Source organism: Corticium candelabrum, chromosome 15 (genome assembly GCF_963422355.1).
Source record: "Corticium candelabrum chromosome 15, ooCorCand1.1, whole genome shotgun sequence".
Taxonomy (NCBI): domain Eukaryota; kingdom Metazoa; phylum Porifera; class Homoscleromorpha; order Homosclerophorida; family Plakinidae; genus Corticium; species Corticium candelabrum.
In genome coordinates, this window is record NC_085099.1 from 345,568 (window position 1) to 364,612 (window position 19,045).

The following is a 19,045-nucleotide window of genomic DNA, read 5'->3' on the forward strand; positions in this document are numbered from 1 at the left end:
AATGTGTTTATATTTAATATTAATGTAATAATTTGTTAATATTAATTTGCTACTATTTTAATTATTGTTAATATTAATGAGTTACTATTTTAAGCTTATTAATATTAATAAAATTCATTAACATTTGTTGTTATTAATATTAATGATGTCCATGTCACTCATTGACTCTCGCATTTGTACCACACATCATTACCAACACTCAAGACGTCTTTATTTCACACTTCAAATTTTGACCATGCAAACCAACTAATCGTTTATTGACTCGTTCACTAACAAAACACGTTTATGTCTCGCTGTCCAGTCTTCAGCAATTCAAACGCAATCGTCTACGTTCATCATCGTAGTGACGCAGCCAGTGGACTCGTGTCGCTGTACGTGTTCACGTACGAGGCTTTGAGAAAGCGCACGTAGTTCTCCATGTTTCTATTGTTCGCCTGTGATTGTTCCAGTTGATCCTGAAGACTGTAGATTTTAGACTTTGATCGTCGTTCAGTCTAGACGTGAATAGGTTATTAGTGTGGCTTGCATGTGTGTTTGTCCTTCTGTCTGTCGTTCTGTCTGTTTATGTGTCTGTCAAACTCTAAGTATGTATGTATGTATGTATGTTTGTATGTCCATGCGGCCACCCGCTGTCTGTCTGTCTGTCTGTCTGTGTGCCTGTCTGCCTGTGGCTTTCTGTATGTGTCTCTCTGTCTGTCTGTGTCTGGCCATTTGTGTGCCTGTCAGCATGTAGCATTCTGTCTATGTGTATGTATGTGTGTATGTTCATCCAGCCATCAGCCATCTGTCTGTCTGTCTGTATGTATGTATGTATGTCCATCCCATCATCAGCCATCTGTCTGTCTGTTTGTCTGTGCATCTGTGTGTCTGTTTGTTTGTGGATTTCTGTCTATGTGTCTGTCTGTATGTACATGTATGTATGTATGTCCATCCCGTCATCCATCTGTCTGTCTGTCTGTCTGTATGTATGTATGTATGTATGTCCATCCCGTCATCAGCCATCCGTCTGTTTGTCTGTCTGTCTATGTATCTGTCCATCCATCTATCCGTCTGCTTCCTTATCCGTTTATCACATTACATTCTCACATCACTACCCACCTCTTCCTTGTCTCTTCTCAGTTGACTATTCGTCTGATTCAGTCGACCCAGTTGTCCCTCCAAGTCAGTGATTCGAGCCTGTGCAGTACGTTCCTACACAACAAACATGCCGACTGACCACAAACTGTTTGAACTCGCCTTCCCTCACCTTCACTGCTGCTCTGTCTTTGATATCTTCACGCTGTCGACGTGATTCACTAAGAGTTGTGTCCAACTGTCGTTTTGTTGTGCTACTCTCATGGCCCAGATCTTCAATCTGACTCTGTAAAGAGTTGAAATCAGATGATGGTTGTGTGTGTGTGTGTGTGTGTGTGTGTGTGTGTGTGTGTGTGTGTGGTGTGTGTGTGTGTGTGTGTGTGTGTGTGTGTGTGTGTGTGTGTGTGTCTGTGTCTGTGTGTATGTCTGTGTGTGTGTGCCTGTCCACCTGCATGCTTGTGTGCTGCATGTTTGTTGTGTCAACAATATGGAGACATGAGCAAACACACACGCACACGGCTGAACATATGGAAACAGGCAAATTTGCATAGTACGCTTATCACTCTGTCTGTCTGTCTGTTTGTCTGTCAATACTTGTAGATAGTTTGAATCTCTGCCTCTCTGTCTGTCTATGTGTATGTCCATTCATTAGACTGTCTGTGTCTTCATTTGTATATGTCTGTCTCTACCTATCTGTTTGTCCATCCGTCTGTCTGTCTGTCTGTCTAATTGTCTGTCCATTCATTAGACTGCCTGTGTCTTCATTTGTCTGACCATCCGTCTGTCTGTCTCTTTGTCTGTCTGTCTGATTCATCTCTGCAGCACATGCGTAACCCTCCCAACCAACTACTATCCATCACATTCCCACCATTGCTCTCTGCAGTGATTCCTCCTTCTTTGCTGCTAAAGACACCAACTCCCTATTATGCTGCTCTGTCTCAGCCATCTTCCTACCACACACACACACACACACAAGAAACTCTCCAACTCACAACCATCATCACCACCATCATCTTACCTCTCAATTGAGTCCACTTGAGCAGTCAGTGATCTATTCTCTTCCATTAGTGAATGATACTTGTCTCTCAAGCTCTCCAACTGTTGACTCTGGCTTTCCACCTTTACAGAAATCAGATGGATGATGATAATGAGATTTGCAGTGATTTGGTTTGAGTGTGGATGTGTGAATACCTTGACTGTCATGTCTGACATGAGTTGTGCTTGTTCGATTGACTTTCGGTCGTAGCTGCTGATCCGTTCCTGTGCATCTTGTAGTCGCATCTCGCTTGTCTATAGTCATACAATAGCAATACAAGAGAGAAACACAGACAGACAGACAGACAGACAGATAATTAATTCTCATACAGATTCTACTTGTACATATGCTAGGATTTTTTAAATACAAATCAGTCCTTGCAAACAACAAAGTCATTAACTAATGGACTTGACTTTGAATGTCAAAATCAAATAATCTATCTAAATCACCATGATTAGGTGACAGTTTTGAAAGTTTTCTAACGATAACTTTGCATTGCATCTTTGCAGAATTGTAGAAAATCTTTTTCTCCAATACGACATGAACATGGAAGCATCAAAATTGGCTTCTGGATTTGCTGACTGTTGTGACAAATGCCGCAAAAAAATTCTCTGCCTTCGTGCCCCACCTCCCAAAATGTTCTATGACAAGAGGAAGACATCTTGATACATATCCTCCTGGAACAAGCTCTTCTGAATATTTTTTCATTTTCTATTCTTCTCTTGTCACGGCAGCATGACCATTTTCCTTGCTAGCCCTCCTAATAATGTCCTGATAGACAGACAGACAGATGGATGGACAGACAGACAGACAGACTGACGGATGGACAGACAGACAGACACATTGACAGACTTTCAGTAGCTCTGGAAGTGGTTCCAATTCACCAAGTTTCTGCTGAAACTGAAATCTGACCTTCACACAACACACAAGCGTCACTCAACCATACACAACCCTCGCTACATACACATCATGCATCTTCCATTACTTTCTCAATCTCCAGCTGTGATTGCTGCTTCACTCGTTCCATTTCCTGCTCCTTTTGATTGGCCGTTCTCTCGACTTCATGACGACTTTGAGAAAGCTACACAACACGGAAATGACAAACTCGGTTGTCAGTTTGTTGCTCGTCTGTTGCTGTGGTACACACCTTGACAGAAGCATCTTGTTGAGCTGCTTCTTGTTGATGTTCAAGGGATCTTACAAGAGACTGACCAACAATATAATGTTGACATGCTCTACATGTTGTACAGTATAGCTACAATCTGTCTGTCTCACTGACTTTGTCCATCTGTCTGTCTGTCCGTCCATTTGTCTGTCTGACTGTTTGTGTATCCGTCTATCTGTCTCTGTCTGACTGTTCATCCATCTGTCTGTCTGTCTGTCTATCTGTCTGACTGTCCATCTGTCCATCTGTCTGTCTGTCATTTATCATCGATTCTTGGGGTTTCACTGGCAACAGCTGATAGAGTTGCATGATCATAGTCATGCACAACAGTCTAACAAGAAAGGAGAAGATCAGAGAAGAAAAGCCGCCCTCCGCCATGTGAAATGTGGTGAGCTTTCAAGAGCAGCAAGAATTTTGACTAGTCATGGCTTGGCCCCTCCTTCAGAGGAATCAATCCAACGCTTAAGGGCTAAACACCCTGCTACTCTTTCTGGTGTTGACGAAGTTTCTTCTATCCAACTGAAGAAGTCTGTATTTCTTGAATCATTGAGGAAGAGTCCACGAGGATCGGGAGCCCGTCCTTCTGGATGGAGGTTTGAACATCTTAAGAGTACTTCAAGACGATGCCTCAACCAGTGACCTTCTATTTTCGCTATGTTCACTTATAGCTGAAGGCAAGGTACCACCCTCTGCAGTACCCCTGTTGTCATGCTCTCGCCTAATTGCATTGCCCAAATTGAATGGTGATGTAAGACCTATTGCTATTGGGGAGACTCTAAGGAGATTGACTGCCAAAGCCATTTGCTTCCAGCTGCGATCATCATTTTCCACCTATTTTTGAGCCAATTCAACACGGAGTAGCTACTCCTTGTGGAGGGGAGCTGTTAGCACATCATGTCACCTTGTTATTAGATGGAAATTCGCATCTATCTTTGTTGAAAACAGATATATCCAATGCTTTCAATTGCATCTCTAGTCAACATCTTGACAAGGTAGCAGAAAATTTTCCTGAGCTTTACAGCCACACGTGCCAGATGTACAGTAATGCTAGCTCTTTCATATATGTCAAGGGCAGTGATGTCATCATTGTTAAGTCAGAAGTAGGAGTACACCAGGGAGATTCCCTTGGCCATTTCCTCTTCTCTGCTGCTTTGCAACCCATTTTGGAGTCTCTACAGGAAAATCCTAACAACCTGACCGTCCTCGCCTACCTAGATGATCTCTTTGTAGTTGGTAAGTTTGCTCGTACGCAACCGTTCATATCTGACCTTCAGTCATCACTCAAAGATGTCGGTTTACTAGTCAACGAGAAAAAGTGTAAGTTGTTCAATATGACAGATTCTGTACAATCTTTTGGTTCTGTTCCTGTGGTTTCACATGGCACAGAGATTCTAGGGATTCCCATCAGCTGCCACCAGTTTGTGCAAACGAGATGCTCTGAGATCGCTAATTCAGGTCACGCTCTTTGCTCAGAAAGTTGAGGTGCCCTCAGAGTGCAACTCTCTTGCTAAGATCTTGCCACGTGACTCGGATGAACTACTTAGCTAGATGTGTGTCTCCTTATTCTTTTGAATATGCTGTTAACTACATGATGCCATGACCCGGTCTACCTTTGTCCAGATATTGGGCTTAGACTCTATTGATGATTTCACCTGGAATCAAGCCTCATTAAACATCAAATTGGGTAGGTTGGCTTATCTTAAGTCAACAAGACTAAATGCTCGGCATACGTCTCTTCATGGGCTCAATCTGTCAGAGATTTGCCAAATCGCTTTTCCTCACTTTCACAACGTATTCAAGATCTGCTGGAAAACGATTCCACATCCTCTTCACTTGGCTTCGACATTCATTCAGCTGTCAAGTCCTTGCCTCCAATTAGATTAGGAGATGATGAAACACTGAGGCCTCAATCATTGTCAACCCTTTCAGCTACAAAGGGTAAGCTTCAGCACAATCTAAGCTCAGAAATTGGCCTCTTGAGTGTAGCTCATTGTCTGTCTTCTGCACTTCATAGAAGGGATGCTGCAAGATTACGTTCTGCTCAAGGTAGGGGGTCTGGGGCTTGGTTAGAGGCCTTACCATCCTCAGATCAGTACGCACTTATTGCAAAGAATTTCCGTCTAGCGTCCTTTCTGAGAATCGGTCTACCAATGCCTTTAAGTCATGCATAAACAAATGTGAATGTGGAGTAGAACTGGATGGAACTGGGTATCATCTTCTCACCTGCAAGTTTGGGGGAGGACCAGTCTGGCAACACGATTCTATAGTGTCAGGATGGTGCAGTTGTTTGAACGAGCTCCAACTGCACCATCGTAAGGAGCCAAGAGAACAATATAAAAAATCTGAGAATCGCCCCGATATTTTGATGTACAGTGAATCAAGCACAGAGTTGGACGTGAGCATGGCTCACCCTTGGAGCAAAATCATCCTAAATAGAGCATCTAAAGAGCAGGCTATGCAGTTGAGAGTCGTGAGATGAGAAAGAAAAGCAAATACGAAGCTCTGTCTGTTCAGAATGGCACAACACCTAACTTACTTCCTCTGGTCTTTGAACACTTTGGGTACTGGGGTCAGGAGGCTGATAACTTCCTGAACTCACTCTCGAAGAAATCAAAAGATTTGGAAGGCAGAAGTACTGAAGCCGACTTCAGGACAAGATGGCATAGACAGATTTCTATAATTATCCAGAGATGTAATGCTAGAGTTATATTAAAGAAGATAAGTAGATTGCATGTAGGTAAGATAGATGGTATTTTCTTTGATGTAGATATTCAGCACTATGTTCATTAAGATAATAGCTATGACTTCAGACATTTCAGTAGTTTTTGTTAATGCTTAGGATGCTTTCACTTCTGTTACATTTACAGTTTGGAAGAGAATAAAACAATCTGTCCATCTGTCTGTCCATCTGTCTGTCTGTCTGTCCATCATCATCCGTCATCTTACCTTCAATCTTTCATTCTCTTCTGTATAGTTCACCAGCTGTAGCTACACACAAACGAGCACATCACACCAAACACTACCAAACATATCAACACTCCCTCGTCTCCCTCCCCACCTTTGACGTCTCCCTCAAAGTCTCCACAAGATGCTGCAGCTCCTCAACTTGACTAAACATCAAAACCATTGTCATTCACACGACAGTCACTCACGCTGTTTGTTGGCTACACCTCTGAAGTCGTGCAATCTCTAATTCACTCTGTGCCTTCTTTCTTGACACTCGAACGTTTTCGTCTCGTAGTTGTTCACTTTGAGCTCGATGTTCGGTGACTTCTGCCTCCTGATGACATCAAATGTGATGATTGAATGGACAGTGAGATGTGAGTACGTACCCGTTGTGCGAGTTGTGCTGATAGAGATTCGATTGTTTCCTCACCACGTGCTGCTCTCTCTTTTTGATGTCTGTTGTGAAGATATTCGTATGGTAAATCATGTGATACACAGAGAAATGAAGGAGAGAGATGGATAGATATGCAAATGGACAGACAAGGAGACAGACAAACAGACAGGTAGATGCACAAACAGATACACACACACACACACACACACACACACACACACACACACACACACACACTTTGTTGCTCGTTTCAAAGCCTCTTTGTCTTTCGTCAATCTTCCCTGAAATCACAAACCAATATCAATTGATATCAACTGTTGTTATTTTATTTTTCTGCACGTCTAAGGTTGGCAGGTGTTCTTCTGCCTGTTTTTCCTTTGCATCTGTCTGTCTGTTTGTGTGTATGTCAGTCAGTCAATCTGTCCATCTGTGCGTCTGTCTGTCTGTCTATCTGTCTGTCCAACTGTCTGTCCGTCCATCTGTCTGTCTGTCTGTCTGTCTGTCTGTCTGTCCATCTGTCTGTCTGTCTATCCACCTGTCTGTCTAGACTCGTGCCCAGTCCTCCTCCGCGCTAGGTTGCTTACACCACGTGCGCTAGCTGTCACGTGTGTATAGGTCCATGTGGTTTCACACGTGTGGTTGGCTTAAGCACGGTGGAGGACTGGGACCATGCTTCGTCACGTGACAAACATGTTTGTAACGTGACCGAAATGGCGTGACGTGATTGGTAGATACTACTTCTATTTAGCATGATAGTTTCCGTAGGAGGGCTTTTGTAATGCACAATCACACAATTAGAAAGACTAAGTACACAACAATTATAGAGCCACTAAGCCATTACGTGTCGATAACTTGTTGATGGTGTTCATGTCCGTGAGATTGCGATTAGAGAAGGACTTTCGAGAAGAGCGGTCTCAATGGTAAGTACATGTGCATTCGCGCGGGCCTAAACCTTCTAGATACCTGTCGAGCCACACGTGTACGTGAAGGTAAAGTCTCTCTTTTTCAAAAGGCTGCGACGGGTCCTGATCCCTGTATCTGCCAGAGCACCGCGTTCAGGCGTCCCTGTTAGTTACGTCCAGCAGATTTTGTTGGACCAATTTCAAGCTAATATCAGTCACGTCGAGGTGGCTCGTATTGTGAGACAAGCTTTCCCGGAAGCTCGCCACAGGATGGACCATGCCACCAAAACATACGTCTACGATGGTATTGCCTTCGCACCAGTCTCTGTTGGAGCTATAGCACAGTCTACTGACGCTTCAGACTTGCGGAATCACCCCTCGCCTTATGCAAGTAAGATACGCATACGTACAAGAGGTGTGCACGTGCAGAGTGCCTGTTTGACCTGTAGGAGTCACAGGGAGAAATCGACAAGATTCGAATCAAGCAAGCGGAACTTGTCCAACTCCAGCGAAGCAACATGTCTCAAGAGATTATGCGGAGACGCCAATCAATTGCCAATTAGTAGAAACGACTCTGTCGTCCGAGATGGAACGTTTGCGGGAGTCCGACTGCTGTTCTCTTGGTCGAGGGCCTGTTTCGTGGCAAGATTTACGCCGTTTTTCCGTGAAAGACATCGAAGACACGATGCGTCGTCAAAGCCCTCATTTGTTTGGCATCTTGCAAGCGCTGGTCAAAGGGAAAGCCGACGAGGAGGCCGACAGCACACGCCTGCAGGCTCTCATCACCGGCACTGTGGCACTGAAGTTTAGAGATCGCCAAAGCAGTGGGATGGCACTCCTAACAGCCTACATGCTTGTTGCTCGCGGTGCAGGAAAACAAGCAATTGCAGACCTCGACCATCTTGGCATCTCACAATCGTATCAACAGGTTTGGCGACGTCTAAAGAACTTGGCGAATGATTACCAGGATGTACAGCAGCTCACGAAAGAAACGCAAATCTGGGTGTATGACAATCTGAATTTGTACAAAGGTGTGCGTCATGAAAGAAACGGTAAGTCAATTAATTAACTGGTGAATCTATAGCTGTCACACAGAACATTTACTTTACTGATTGTCATTCAATCACTTTTAATTTCTGGCCTAACTTATTTAATTAAAGTACTCCAATATTACAGCAAATTATTTTCAGAGCTTATGACTGGAGGTGGAATGTGTACAGGCACAGCCATGTACACAGAAATTTAGTGTTGATTACTAAACAGATTGATCAATGGGCAGATGTAGAAATACAAGGCATGCATGGCCTAAGAGAGTATTATCTTATGTAACAACTTTGTATATATTATTTGTATAGCTAGGACTGACAGTCTGTTATGTAACTGCAGGTGTGTCAGCCACCATATGGAACTTGACCACAAGACTAGTTATCAAAGTGAAAAACTCTCCTCCCAGTTGGGATGCTGGACCACAGGTGTGTACACTGTAGTGTATACCAGAGAGATTCTGCTGTGGTCAACTCGATTGTCTCACACTAACCATGCTGTGTTTAATTGCAGAAAAAGCGGTCAGAGCTTCATAAAGAAGACTTACTTCCTAGTAAAGAAGATGATGAGACACTCATGCTTGACGCAGTGGAGTTTGTCATGGCATTCATGGTGGAGAAACTCGAATGCCTGTCCCACCTTAAGAGGGAGAAACGACATCACCCTAGAATTCCTTCCTCAAAGTCACTGATTGTGCCACTGGAAATCCTGGACATTGATGAGGCCTCCACTGACAACAACATTATGATCCTGGAACATTTTTATAGGGATACTAGGAAAGAGAAACCTGATATGCAGGTTTGTAATCGTATGCATTGTCAACGTGTTCAGATTTTATAAGGCTGTTTATGTTCTGTTCATTGCTTGTTTAATTAAGAGGTAATAATTTTGGCTTTGTGTTAATTTATTTACCTATGGACAATGTACGCGCAAATTTTGAATTTTAAGGGGCTTCCACCACTCTTAATACCTTATTTACGACTATAAATCAGAATACATTACCTCTGTGGGGCTTATAAGTTTTACAAGTGATAAGCTAAAATCTGAACATTAAATTTTGTCTTTTCATTGTATAGTATCTATGTCAACCTTGTATTGGTTAACTTGAAAATAACCATTAGAGGAATGAATCTTTGACTTTTCACATTGCACTGCAAGCAGTTTGAATAATAGTTAATTATACTCATGCAAATCTGCAGGCAGCATGCTGTATGATCTTGAGCATAATGGCTGAACAATAGTGGTCCCATTCAAGCCTGTAATTAATGTTTTAGCAGCATCTAACAATTGAGAACATTTTGAGTCAGTTGGCATGCGTGGTAATTGTTTCAACTTGAAAGCATTGTTGTTAAGTTTGCGTTAGTTAGGTTTGAATCTGCTAGTAGTATTAGTGTTTATTAAATTAATAATTAATGCGCAGGAAAGTGGAAAGAAAGTGTGGTACTGTTAGTGACTAAAACTTTTGTCTAGGCTGTGGTTGGTGATCAGAAGACATTGGCGCTCAACTAGCTATGCGTAGGCGTGTGCTCTAGATTTGTGAAGGTAGCCAGCTGTACGAAATATGTCCGTCATGGGCTGCGTTATCCTACGCTATACTCTGCTAGCCGGCGCAGTTTTGCGAGGAGGATCGTGCATGTGCATGATGGCGTTGATTTGTGAGGCCAGGCGACTGACCGGTTGTAGGCAAGTTGTTAGGCTCTTGCTAATCTACCTCCTGCTGTGTCGTTTAGCAAAGCCTCTGCAAACTATTAGAAATCTTAGCTGAGACCAGGGGGCTGAGCTAAATAACTTAATTAGACTCAAAGCATGTCACGTGACGAAGCATGGTCCCAGTCCTCCACCGTGCTTAAGCCAACCACACGTGTGAAACCACATGGACCTATACACACGTGACAGCTAGCGCACGTGGTGTAAGCAACCTAGCGCGGAGGAGGACTGGGCACGAGTCTACTGTCTGTCTATCTGTAATCACCATACCTTAGTCTCATCTAAAAGCTGCTCTAAGTGAGACGTTTCAGCTCGTTCTTGTTGTATCTGATGCTCCATACTCTAACAACAACAACAAGACAAACAAATGAGTAAGAGACATCATGACAATAAACACAAATAATTTTATATCTTAGATTAGTACTTGAACACGAGACTTTAACGAACGACATTCGGATTCTTTCGATGCGAGTTGTTCCTGTAGACGGAAACGAGCTTCGTCTATTGTCTGACGTAACTCTTGATATGCATGAGACTGTTCCTGTACATTAGACAGCAAAGTGATCAACAATGGACAAACACAGATACAAACACACAACTAGACAAACAAACCAACACACAAACAGATCAACAAACAACAAACAGACACACACAACACACACACACACACACACACACACACACACACACACAAGACAACAAATCGTTCAATCATTTTTGCTCGTTTGCATACAACACACGTTTACGTGTTTGTCAATCGCAATCTCAGTCGTTGCTCACCTTGTCTGCTTCCACTTGAGCTGAAAGAAGACGAATCTGTCTCTCCCTCTCTGCCACCTCGTCCGCAAGCCGCTGTAGCATTTGTACAACGTTACATCGACATGATGACGTCGACGTGTACACACACGACTGCTCACCTCTCCGTGAGTTTGCGATTCTGTGAGTCTCTGCACAAGCGTGTCTCGTTGGTTGCTTAGACTGGCTGCAGCTTTCTAGTCACGTGATACGGATTGATATCAATACGTGATAATTGATTAATAATTTATAGAGAAATAATCAGACAAACAGGTGGAGGTGGACAAACACATACACAAACATATGAATAGATGAAAAGGCGAATCAGACACGTTGACTGACAAATGAATAAAGCAAGAGCAGATAGAACGACACACAAACTAATGACAGACGAACAAACAGACAGACTCATGAACTGACAGAAAGATATCCAAGAAAACAAAAAAAATGACACACACACACACACACACACACACACACACTTCATCTCGTTGAGTTTGTCTCAACATTTTCCTCAACGTTTTATTCGTCGTGTCAAAGTCTGCCAGCCGTTCCACCAACAAGTCACGCTGTCTCCTCAAATCAGAAGCTCTGACCGAAGATATCAACTTGCTGCGTTCCAGTTTCCTCACTGAATCTTTCAATGCATTCGCTTGCTTTGCGGCAGCATCCGCGTCCACCTCTACCTCAACCAGTTTCTTCAGCAGGGAATTTCTCTGTGCGCTCGTTCTCTGTACGTCTACACGGCTGTTGGTAATGTCGTCTTGGAGTTTGTCGACTGAATGTTTGAGTCGAGACGCTTCGATTTCTGATGCTTCCAGTTCAGCTCGACAATCCTGAGTGTGGGATAATACATTTTAGGTTTTACACATACACACACAAACGAACACAAGCACACACAGACACACGCATGTACACACACACACACACACACACACACACACACACACGACTGACAAACAGGTCGTTCACCTCTATTTCGTCTTCTTTCTCGGCCAACATTCGTTGTGACATCCGTAGCTCTCCAGTCTTCTTCTCCACTTCGTGTAGCGACTTCTGTAGATCAACCTAACCACTCTCGTTCCATCTACTCTCTGACATGTTATTGTAATGAGAGACCAACCTCGTTCTTTAGTTCACCAACTTCTGTCATCAAACTGTCAATTTTACGTTCGTAACCCTAATGGTAGAAAACAAAATTTAATGTGGATATTCCATAGTTATGTCTGTATGTTTGTTTGTCTGTCCATGTAGTCACGTCAAACTTTTAAAAAGAAAGCATGACAGTCCAATTGTCTGTCAGTCCGTCTCTTTCTCTGTCTGTGAGTCTGTTTGTCTGTCAATTTGTTTGCTTGATTTTTGTCTGTCTGTCCATTTGTTTGTTGTCTGTCTGTCTGTTGTCTGTCCATTTGTTTGTTTGTTAGTCTGTCTGTTTGTCTGTCCATTTTGTTTGTCTGCTTGTTTGTTCGTTTATCCCTATGTCTATTGTCTATCCATTTGTTTGTTTGTTTGTTAGTCTGTGTCTGTCTGTTTGTCTGTCAATTTTTGTTTGTCCGCTTGTTTGTTTGTTTATCTGTCTATTGTCTGTCCATTTGATTGTTAGTATGTCTGTCTGTCTGTCTGTCCGTTTGTTTGTCTGTCTCTTTGTCTGTTGTCTGTCCATTTGTTTGTTTGTCTGTCTGTCTGTTTGTCTGCCAGTACCCACCCGTATGACATCAGATCCCGTCTCTGAAGACAAGTCACTCATCCTCAAATCCCCACCATCGTTGTCTCCAGGACGAGATATCTCCAGTCGATGAGTGGGACCCTACAACACAACACTTACATTCGCACAGACAATAACAATTAATATCAACTAAACATAAATTCAAATTTCAATAATATTATTAATGTTATTAATATTAACTATTAGTATTACTAAATTATATTAACTACTATTATTAATATTAACTATTTGTTATTCATTAAAATATTAATTATTTATTAACAAATAATAAATTATTTATTTATTTATTATCAACAATTCTTGTCTAGAAATGAGATGACCTGCCAAGTGAGTCGAGCTGGTTTCGTTGTCTTGGCCGGTGGTGGCACCCACGGACCATCAAATGGTCGACTTCCACTCACGCTCTTACGACCACCTGTACTGCTCCTCAATGTAGACTAAATCAAAATAATCAAAATAAAAATTAAAATTTAATATCAATTAGGTCTTTAAAATTTATTACAAAAATTAATTAATAATATATATAATATACAAACAGTAGTTAATATATTTAATTATTAATACAGTAAATTAATAATAACCTACAAATATTTCATTAATATTAATTAATTATTTAATAATAAACAATTGAAAAATTAAATAAACTATTTAAACGACATAATAATATATGTATAAATACACTAAGTACATATATAAACACAAACATTATCTCACCGTTTTAGGAAGTCGCAAAGAGCCTTGGCTTCGCAGTGACTATAACATACGGGATATTCAATTTCAAGTTAAACATTTTCTCGCTTTCTCACCTCTCCGGGTCGAACGCCGGCGCCGTGCTTGACGTGCACGTGAACGGGAGTGCCTTTACCGACGTGAACGTGAAGCGGAGACTTGGAACCGGCGCGTCCGTTGTCTGTCATGATCACGTGACCTGCAGACGAGTGTCAAACACGAAAGAATGTGAACAACACAGTAAACAAACACGAAAAAATCATACAAAAAAGCAACATCGATCGCCTTTCTGTCTATCTAAACGAGACTAATTTGTCTTCTAATTATTTCTGATTTTTTATTTTATTTTTTTATTTTCCTCCATTTCGCGCTCGATTTGGCGTTCTACACGTTGATCGACTTACGTCGATGTCGATTGTTTGTCGTTCACTCCAATATCGCCAGTCGTTCTTTCTCTCCGCTCACTTCTGTCTCTCAACACAAACCTGTCGCTATGTTGGATTCTGATTGGTTATTCGTGGCGTCTCGCGAATGCGCATGTGCGCTACGTCGGGCAGGTTGTCGTTGAGAGAAACTAAAAAGATGAACGCACTGTACTCACGGGATAGAAAAACTGATTTTTGTGGGATGAGCATGTAATGCGGCGTGTAGTTGTGTGTGCTGTACCTTCGCGTGTTCGGCGCTTTGTTGACATCAAACGTTGCTATGGACAACGGTGTTAATATAAATTGGTTGTTGCGTAATGACAATTGCACGTGATCCAATCTTCACTGATCACATGATTACATAGTTGCGCATGCGTATAATATAGTGAACGTCACAGGGACTGTTCCCTTCGTTGTAGACTGTCGTTGCGGTGAGTAGATCACTATAGAAAAGGTTTTGCTGTCATGTCGTCACTGTTGGGTAAGTGATGCTCTTCGTTTGATCTCGTTGGCGCCATTGATTGACGCATATTCTATCCTACGCGCGTAACAGTTGCCTCTTTTTCATTTGTGAGTTGTTTTGTATGGTGGAGTGTTATTGTTTCTTTGTTGTGTAGAAATGAACGAACGATTATTATTGGAAGCTGTGGAGAGAGGTGATATTCAGTTAGTAACGCGTTTTTTGGATTTGGGAGTTGATATCAATGGTCCTGATATGTATTGGGTATGTGTTGTGAGTTATAATGTGTGTATTGGATGTTGAAATGAACTGCACGTCGTTTGATCTCAAAATAGGACACTCTTCTGATAAAAGCGTGTGAGAATAATCAGAAGGAAATGGTAGAGTTTCTACTCACTCAATCAGCAGATGTTAATGGGACTGGCATTGTGAGTTGATTGAGTGTGTGAAAGTGTGATGTGTTGTTGCTAAGATGATAGATATCAACTAGATGTAACAATCTAATCCAACAATCAACGTTTTGGTTTCTTCTTGCTTGTCAAGAGGCAGCAGTGTTGACTTGTGACTGGCTGAAGCAGCCATTGCATGCAGAGATGAATAATCTTGTTGGTTTTTATTTGATTCAACTTGGACTGTTGGAGACTATTTTTGCAGTAGTTATTGTCTTATCAGGTCGTCTTCATTTTCTATTTTCTTTTCTCTTGCAGCATGTGTACAGTGTGATGGAGGAATAATGATAATAATACATTCTTGTGTATGCAGGTTGGATGGACAGGTTTGATGGAGGCAGCATGGAATGGATATGAAGATGTCGTAAATGTTTTATTGAAGACCAAAGATATTAATGTGATGAAGAGAGATAATGTGAGTTTGAGTATTGAGAGGTTGAGTTGATATTGTGGTGTCTGTTGTGCATGTATTAAACATATTTGTGAGTGTAATGCATTGATTTTGCTATTGTTTGTGTTTGTGTGTTGATCATTCTATTGAATGTCTCATTGTGTGTGTTGAATGGAATGTCTGTTGCTTTAATATATTTTAACATAAACACTCTCTCACTATCTTATCAGTTTCTTCTTTACTCAGTTTGGAGTGACAGCCATTCATCTTGCTGCAAAGAATAATCACGTGACCATTGTAGAGAGACTTTTGTCTTGTTCTGTTCCTGTTGATATCAATGATAATGGTGGTCATACACCACTGTGGTTTGCTGCCTATCGTGGTCGTGTGTGTTGTGTTGATGTTCTCCTAAAACATGGAGCGAGTCCCCAACATGAGAGGTGATGCATTCAATATCCTTCAGTCAATAATATTACTAACGTGATGTCATTGTGGGATAGTAAGTGGCTAGGATCACCACTGGAGATTGCCAAGAGAAAGGGTGACAGTGATGTGGTTGAGATGATGGAAGAAGCCATAAGATGTAAGTGAAAGAAACAATTAATTTGTGTTTTTGTTTTTTCTTCTTTTGATTTAATGTGATGATTTTGGTGTGAGGTTAGATTGATATTGTTGAATGATTTGCTTGTTATCTTGTCTGTGGAGCTATTGTAGTGATGTGCTGCTTTTGATCTTCTCACTTCTTTTCCTCTCAACATTTGGGTTGAGGTGATGTGTCTGCTTGTTTTATTGTGTGTTGTGTGTCTGTGTGTCTGTCCATTTGTCAATCAAATCAGTTAATTAATGAGTTAATAATATTTTCCTGTTGTCTTCTCCTCTACATATCTGTATGTTTATCTTTTTCCACACTCGTGTGTAAATTATTATTTGTTTGTCTTTTGTTAATTTTTATCTGTTGGTCATGTTGGACAAATTGTTGTTGCTTGTTGTTTTAATTAAATTATCTTTGTGTGTGTGTGTACATTATTTAAGTTAAGTTGTCTTTTCTCTTACAGTGAGATCTCATCCCTATATTGAGGGTCATGTGTCTGTTATGAGACATCAATATGAAGAGAAAGTAATGTGACATTTTCATCTCTAGTTGTCTGTTTTCCAAGTTGTGTTTGTGTTGCATAGATTGCTGAACTGGAGAGTGAAGTGGAGCATATGAAAGAAGAATTAAGACAATCATCCCTGGTCCATGAGAGTGAAATAAGAAGACTGAGTAACGAAATCCAACGGAAAGAGAAGGAAATACGACGTCTCAGAATGTCAGCAGCTGATAGAGTAGGACAAGCACACACATTGTTCACATGTACAGTAGCATGACATTTGCCTTTCATTCTTTTATTTTGTACTGATTGAGTTGGATTTGGATATAAATAATACAATAATGTGTCTGTATTTGTTTGTTTGTATTGTGTTAATACATACATTCAATTTACATACAATACTTGCACGCGAGGTCACATGACAATATGGTTTGGCATTTATTATTGTAATGGACGTTGCAACATTCTTTTTTCTTGCAGGCGGGTGAAGTTCAAGTGGCTCCTGAAACTTGGTTGTCGTTGCAGTCACCGGGTAGGAAGTGTGTGTGTGTGTGTGTGTGTGTGTGTGTGTGTGTGTGTGTGTGTGTGTGTGTGTGTGTGTGTGTGTGTGTGTGTGTGTGTGTGTGTGTGTGTGTGTGTGTGTGTGTGTGTGTGTGTGTGTGTGTGTGTTAACTAGCCCATTGCCTATAGTCTGTTTTGGTCAAATGACCATCTTATTGCAGTACATCACATCTGTCCAATATTTTGGTCAGTTTACTGTGTCCATGTTGGTTGCTTGGCATGTTATATCATTTACTTCTGTCAATATTCAGTTGATCATTTCTACACAAACTTATCTCACGTAAATCAATTTATTATGTAGGTCTTTGTGACTTTGTTAATTTTACTTCTTCGTTTGTTTGTATTCTTTGTATTTGTATGTCTTCTATTACTAAGTCTATTACGTGTGTGTTCACTGACTCACATGTGTCATATTGTTACTACAGTTTTGCTTTCTATTTTCTCTATTGCCGTGTTAGTCAGCTATTGAAGTGCACGTTAGAAATTCTATGTTGTCAATGAGTCTTAGTGTGCTTACAATACTGTCCATCACTTTCAAACTATAGTGAACCAGTATTGTCTAATACAATACTCATTTGATTCAGGAGACGTCATGCGTGCTGTTGTTTCTCTGGCTGGTGATCAGTGGAGTTGTGTTGGACTCGAGTTAGGATACGAATTCTCTGAACTCGAAGCAATGACATCGACAATTCCTTTAGCTTCAGGCAAACTGAATGCAATACTGAGAAGAAAGGCTAATGCTGTCGGTAGCAGCAAAGTTGTTGGTATCATCTTGTCTGCTTGCCAGCAGATTTCCATGCCAATTTGTGCTGCTGCAATAAGAGATGAGGTGGTTAGACGTCAAGAGAGACCGAGAACACAGAACGGTGGACAATAGAATAATTGACTTTGTCACTTTGTTGTTTGCATGTCTGATCATATGGTTTATTGTTGATGTGAACAAGTGATGTTTTACATTTTAGAAGAAACACATCTTTCTTGTTTGTACTGCTACATGCGTTCTTCTTTTGTTTTTACATTCATGGTTATGTGTTAATAGAATAGTTTCATTCTGTATGATGCTACACCCGCACGCACGCACGCACACACCACACACACACACACACACACACACACAACAACGGCGCTAGTCATTACCAGATATCAACTTCACGTTTAGTGCAGAAGCTAATTCATTCTTCAATTCCCTTTCTACATCTCTAAACATCTCATTGTCGTAATTGCGTCAGCTATGTGTATTCTGCGTTACAGGGGATTCCCCAGTCACGTGCTGTAGTTTACTCATGTTCCCGATCACGTGACTATGTTATGTAATTTGCCATATTGTTGTTCTGCGTGTTGGTTATGGATAGGAAGACGAGACGAGTACGTATCGAGCAAACGGTACTATGACTCTTGTCAGAAGTCAGTCTGAAGGAATTACATTGTTGGTGGATACCGGAAGTCCTTGGGATCGACAATTTCTCATACAAAAATTACAAGAGCACGAGCTGCAGCCTCAAGATGTGACACATGTTGTTTGCACTCACGGCCACGTTGATCACGTGGGAAACTTCAACTTATTCACCATGGCAACGCACGTGGTGTCACACGACATGGTGAAAGATGGAGACAAATACACACTGCATGAGCTACGACATGATAATCCATTCCAAATATCAAAAAGCATCTCAGTTATTGCCACGGCTGGTCAGACGAGTCGGGACGTGAGTGTGGTGGTACGAGGGAGCGACAAAGGTGTGGTGGTCATTGCGGGCGACTCGTTTGAATGCGAAGCTCATCTGCACGACGACAAGTTGTGCAAGAGTAAGAGCGACTTCCATCGACTGCATGCGACTCGTCGAGACAAAGTGTTGGCTATTGCTGACTGGATTGTTCCAGGACATGGAAAAATGTTTAAAGTCAATCAACGGAGATAGACCAAAAGGTTGCTCACGTTCATCATCTACGACGACACAGAGGAGATACAGACTTTTGACATTTTTGGTACTAGAGTCTAGATGCAGTTGATATCAACTAAGTCATGGTTGATGGTAGACTTGGTCGTTTGTGTGTACACTAGCTGTTGCTGTAAACGATTTTTGTATGTTGTACATTACAATTAAAACAAATGTAGCAAAATTTGAGACACAATGACTACAACTATACAT

At 41.4% G+C, this 19,045-nt stretch overlaps 3 protein-coding genes across 3 annotated transcripts in view; 2 read left to right on the forward strand and 1 right to left on the reverse strand.

Annotated features, from left to right (window-relative positions):
• Positions 1 to 189: 189 nt before the first annotated feature.
• LOC134191046 (outer dense fiber protein 2-like) lies at positions 190 to 14,070 on the reverse strand. The gene is made up of 26 exons (XM_062659603.1): positions 13,923 to 14,070; positions 13,596 to 13,717; positions 13,504 to 13,542; positions 13,110 to 13,226; positions 12,769 to 12,870; positions 12,187 to 12,243; positions 12,036 to 12,131; positions 11,546 to 11,899; positions 11,186 to 11,260; positions 11,049 to 11,120; positions 10,693 to 10,809; positions 10,539 to 10,610; positions 6,853 to 6,896; positions 6,608 to 6,677; positions 6,446 to 6,555; positions 6,334 to 6,385; positions 6,222 to 6,263; positions 3,258 to 3,317; positions 3,096 to 3,191; positions 2,963 to 3,022; positions 2,266 to 2,364; positions 2,093 to 2,193; positions 1,943 to 2,024; positions 1,247 to 1,360; positions 1,099 to 1,191; positions 190 to 494 (listed from the first exon to the last, which is right to left on the reverse strand). Exons 2-26 carry the CDS (start codon positions 13,704 to 13,706, stop codon positions 336 to 338), a joined length of 2,394 nt encoding a protein of 797 aa, XP_062515587.1. The 5' UTR covers positions 13,707 to 13,717; positions 13,923 to 14,070; the 3' UTR covers positions 190 to 335.
• Positions 14,071 to 14,324: 254 nt separating this feature from the next.
• Positions 14,325 to 17,947, forward strand: LOC134191358 (ankyrin repeat domain-containing protein 50-like). The gene is made up of 10 exons (XM_062659967.1): positions 14,325 to 14,424; positions 14,561 to 14,667; positions 14,739 to 14,831; positions 15,166 to 15,267; positions 15,490 to 15,683; positions 15,744 to 15,826; positions 16,299 to 16,360; positions 16,420 to 16,569; positions 16,815 to 16,866; positions 17,480 to 17,947. The coding sequence occupies exons 1-10, from the start codon at positions 14,409 to 14,411 to the stop codon at positions 17,770 to 17,772; spliced, it is 1,152 nt and encodes a 383-aa protein (XP_062515951.1). The 5' UTR covers positions 14,325 to 14,408; the 3' UTR covers positions 17,773 to 17,947.
• A 63-nt stretch (positions 17,948 to 18,010) lies between these two features.
• LOC134191359 (metallo-beta-lactamase domain-containing protein 1-like) overlaps positions 18,011 to 19,045 on the forward strand; it is a 1,116-nt gene continuing 81 nt past the window's right edge. The window contains exon 1 of the mRNA XM_062659968.1: positions 18,011 to 19,045. This exon is cut by the window's right edge and continues 81 nt beyond it. Within this exon, the coding sequence (XP_062515952.1) occupies positions 18,284 to 18,814 (531 nt within the window). The 5' untranslated portion in view covers positions 18,011 to 18,283 and the 3' untranslated portion in view covers positions 18,815 to 19,045.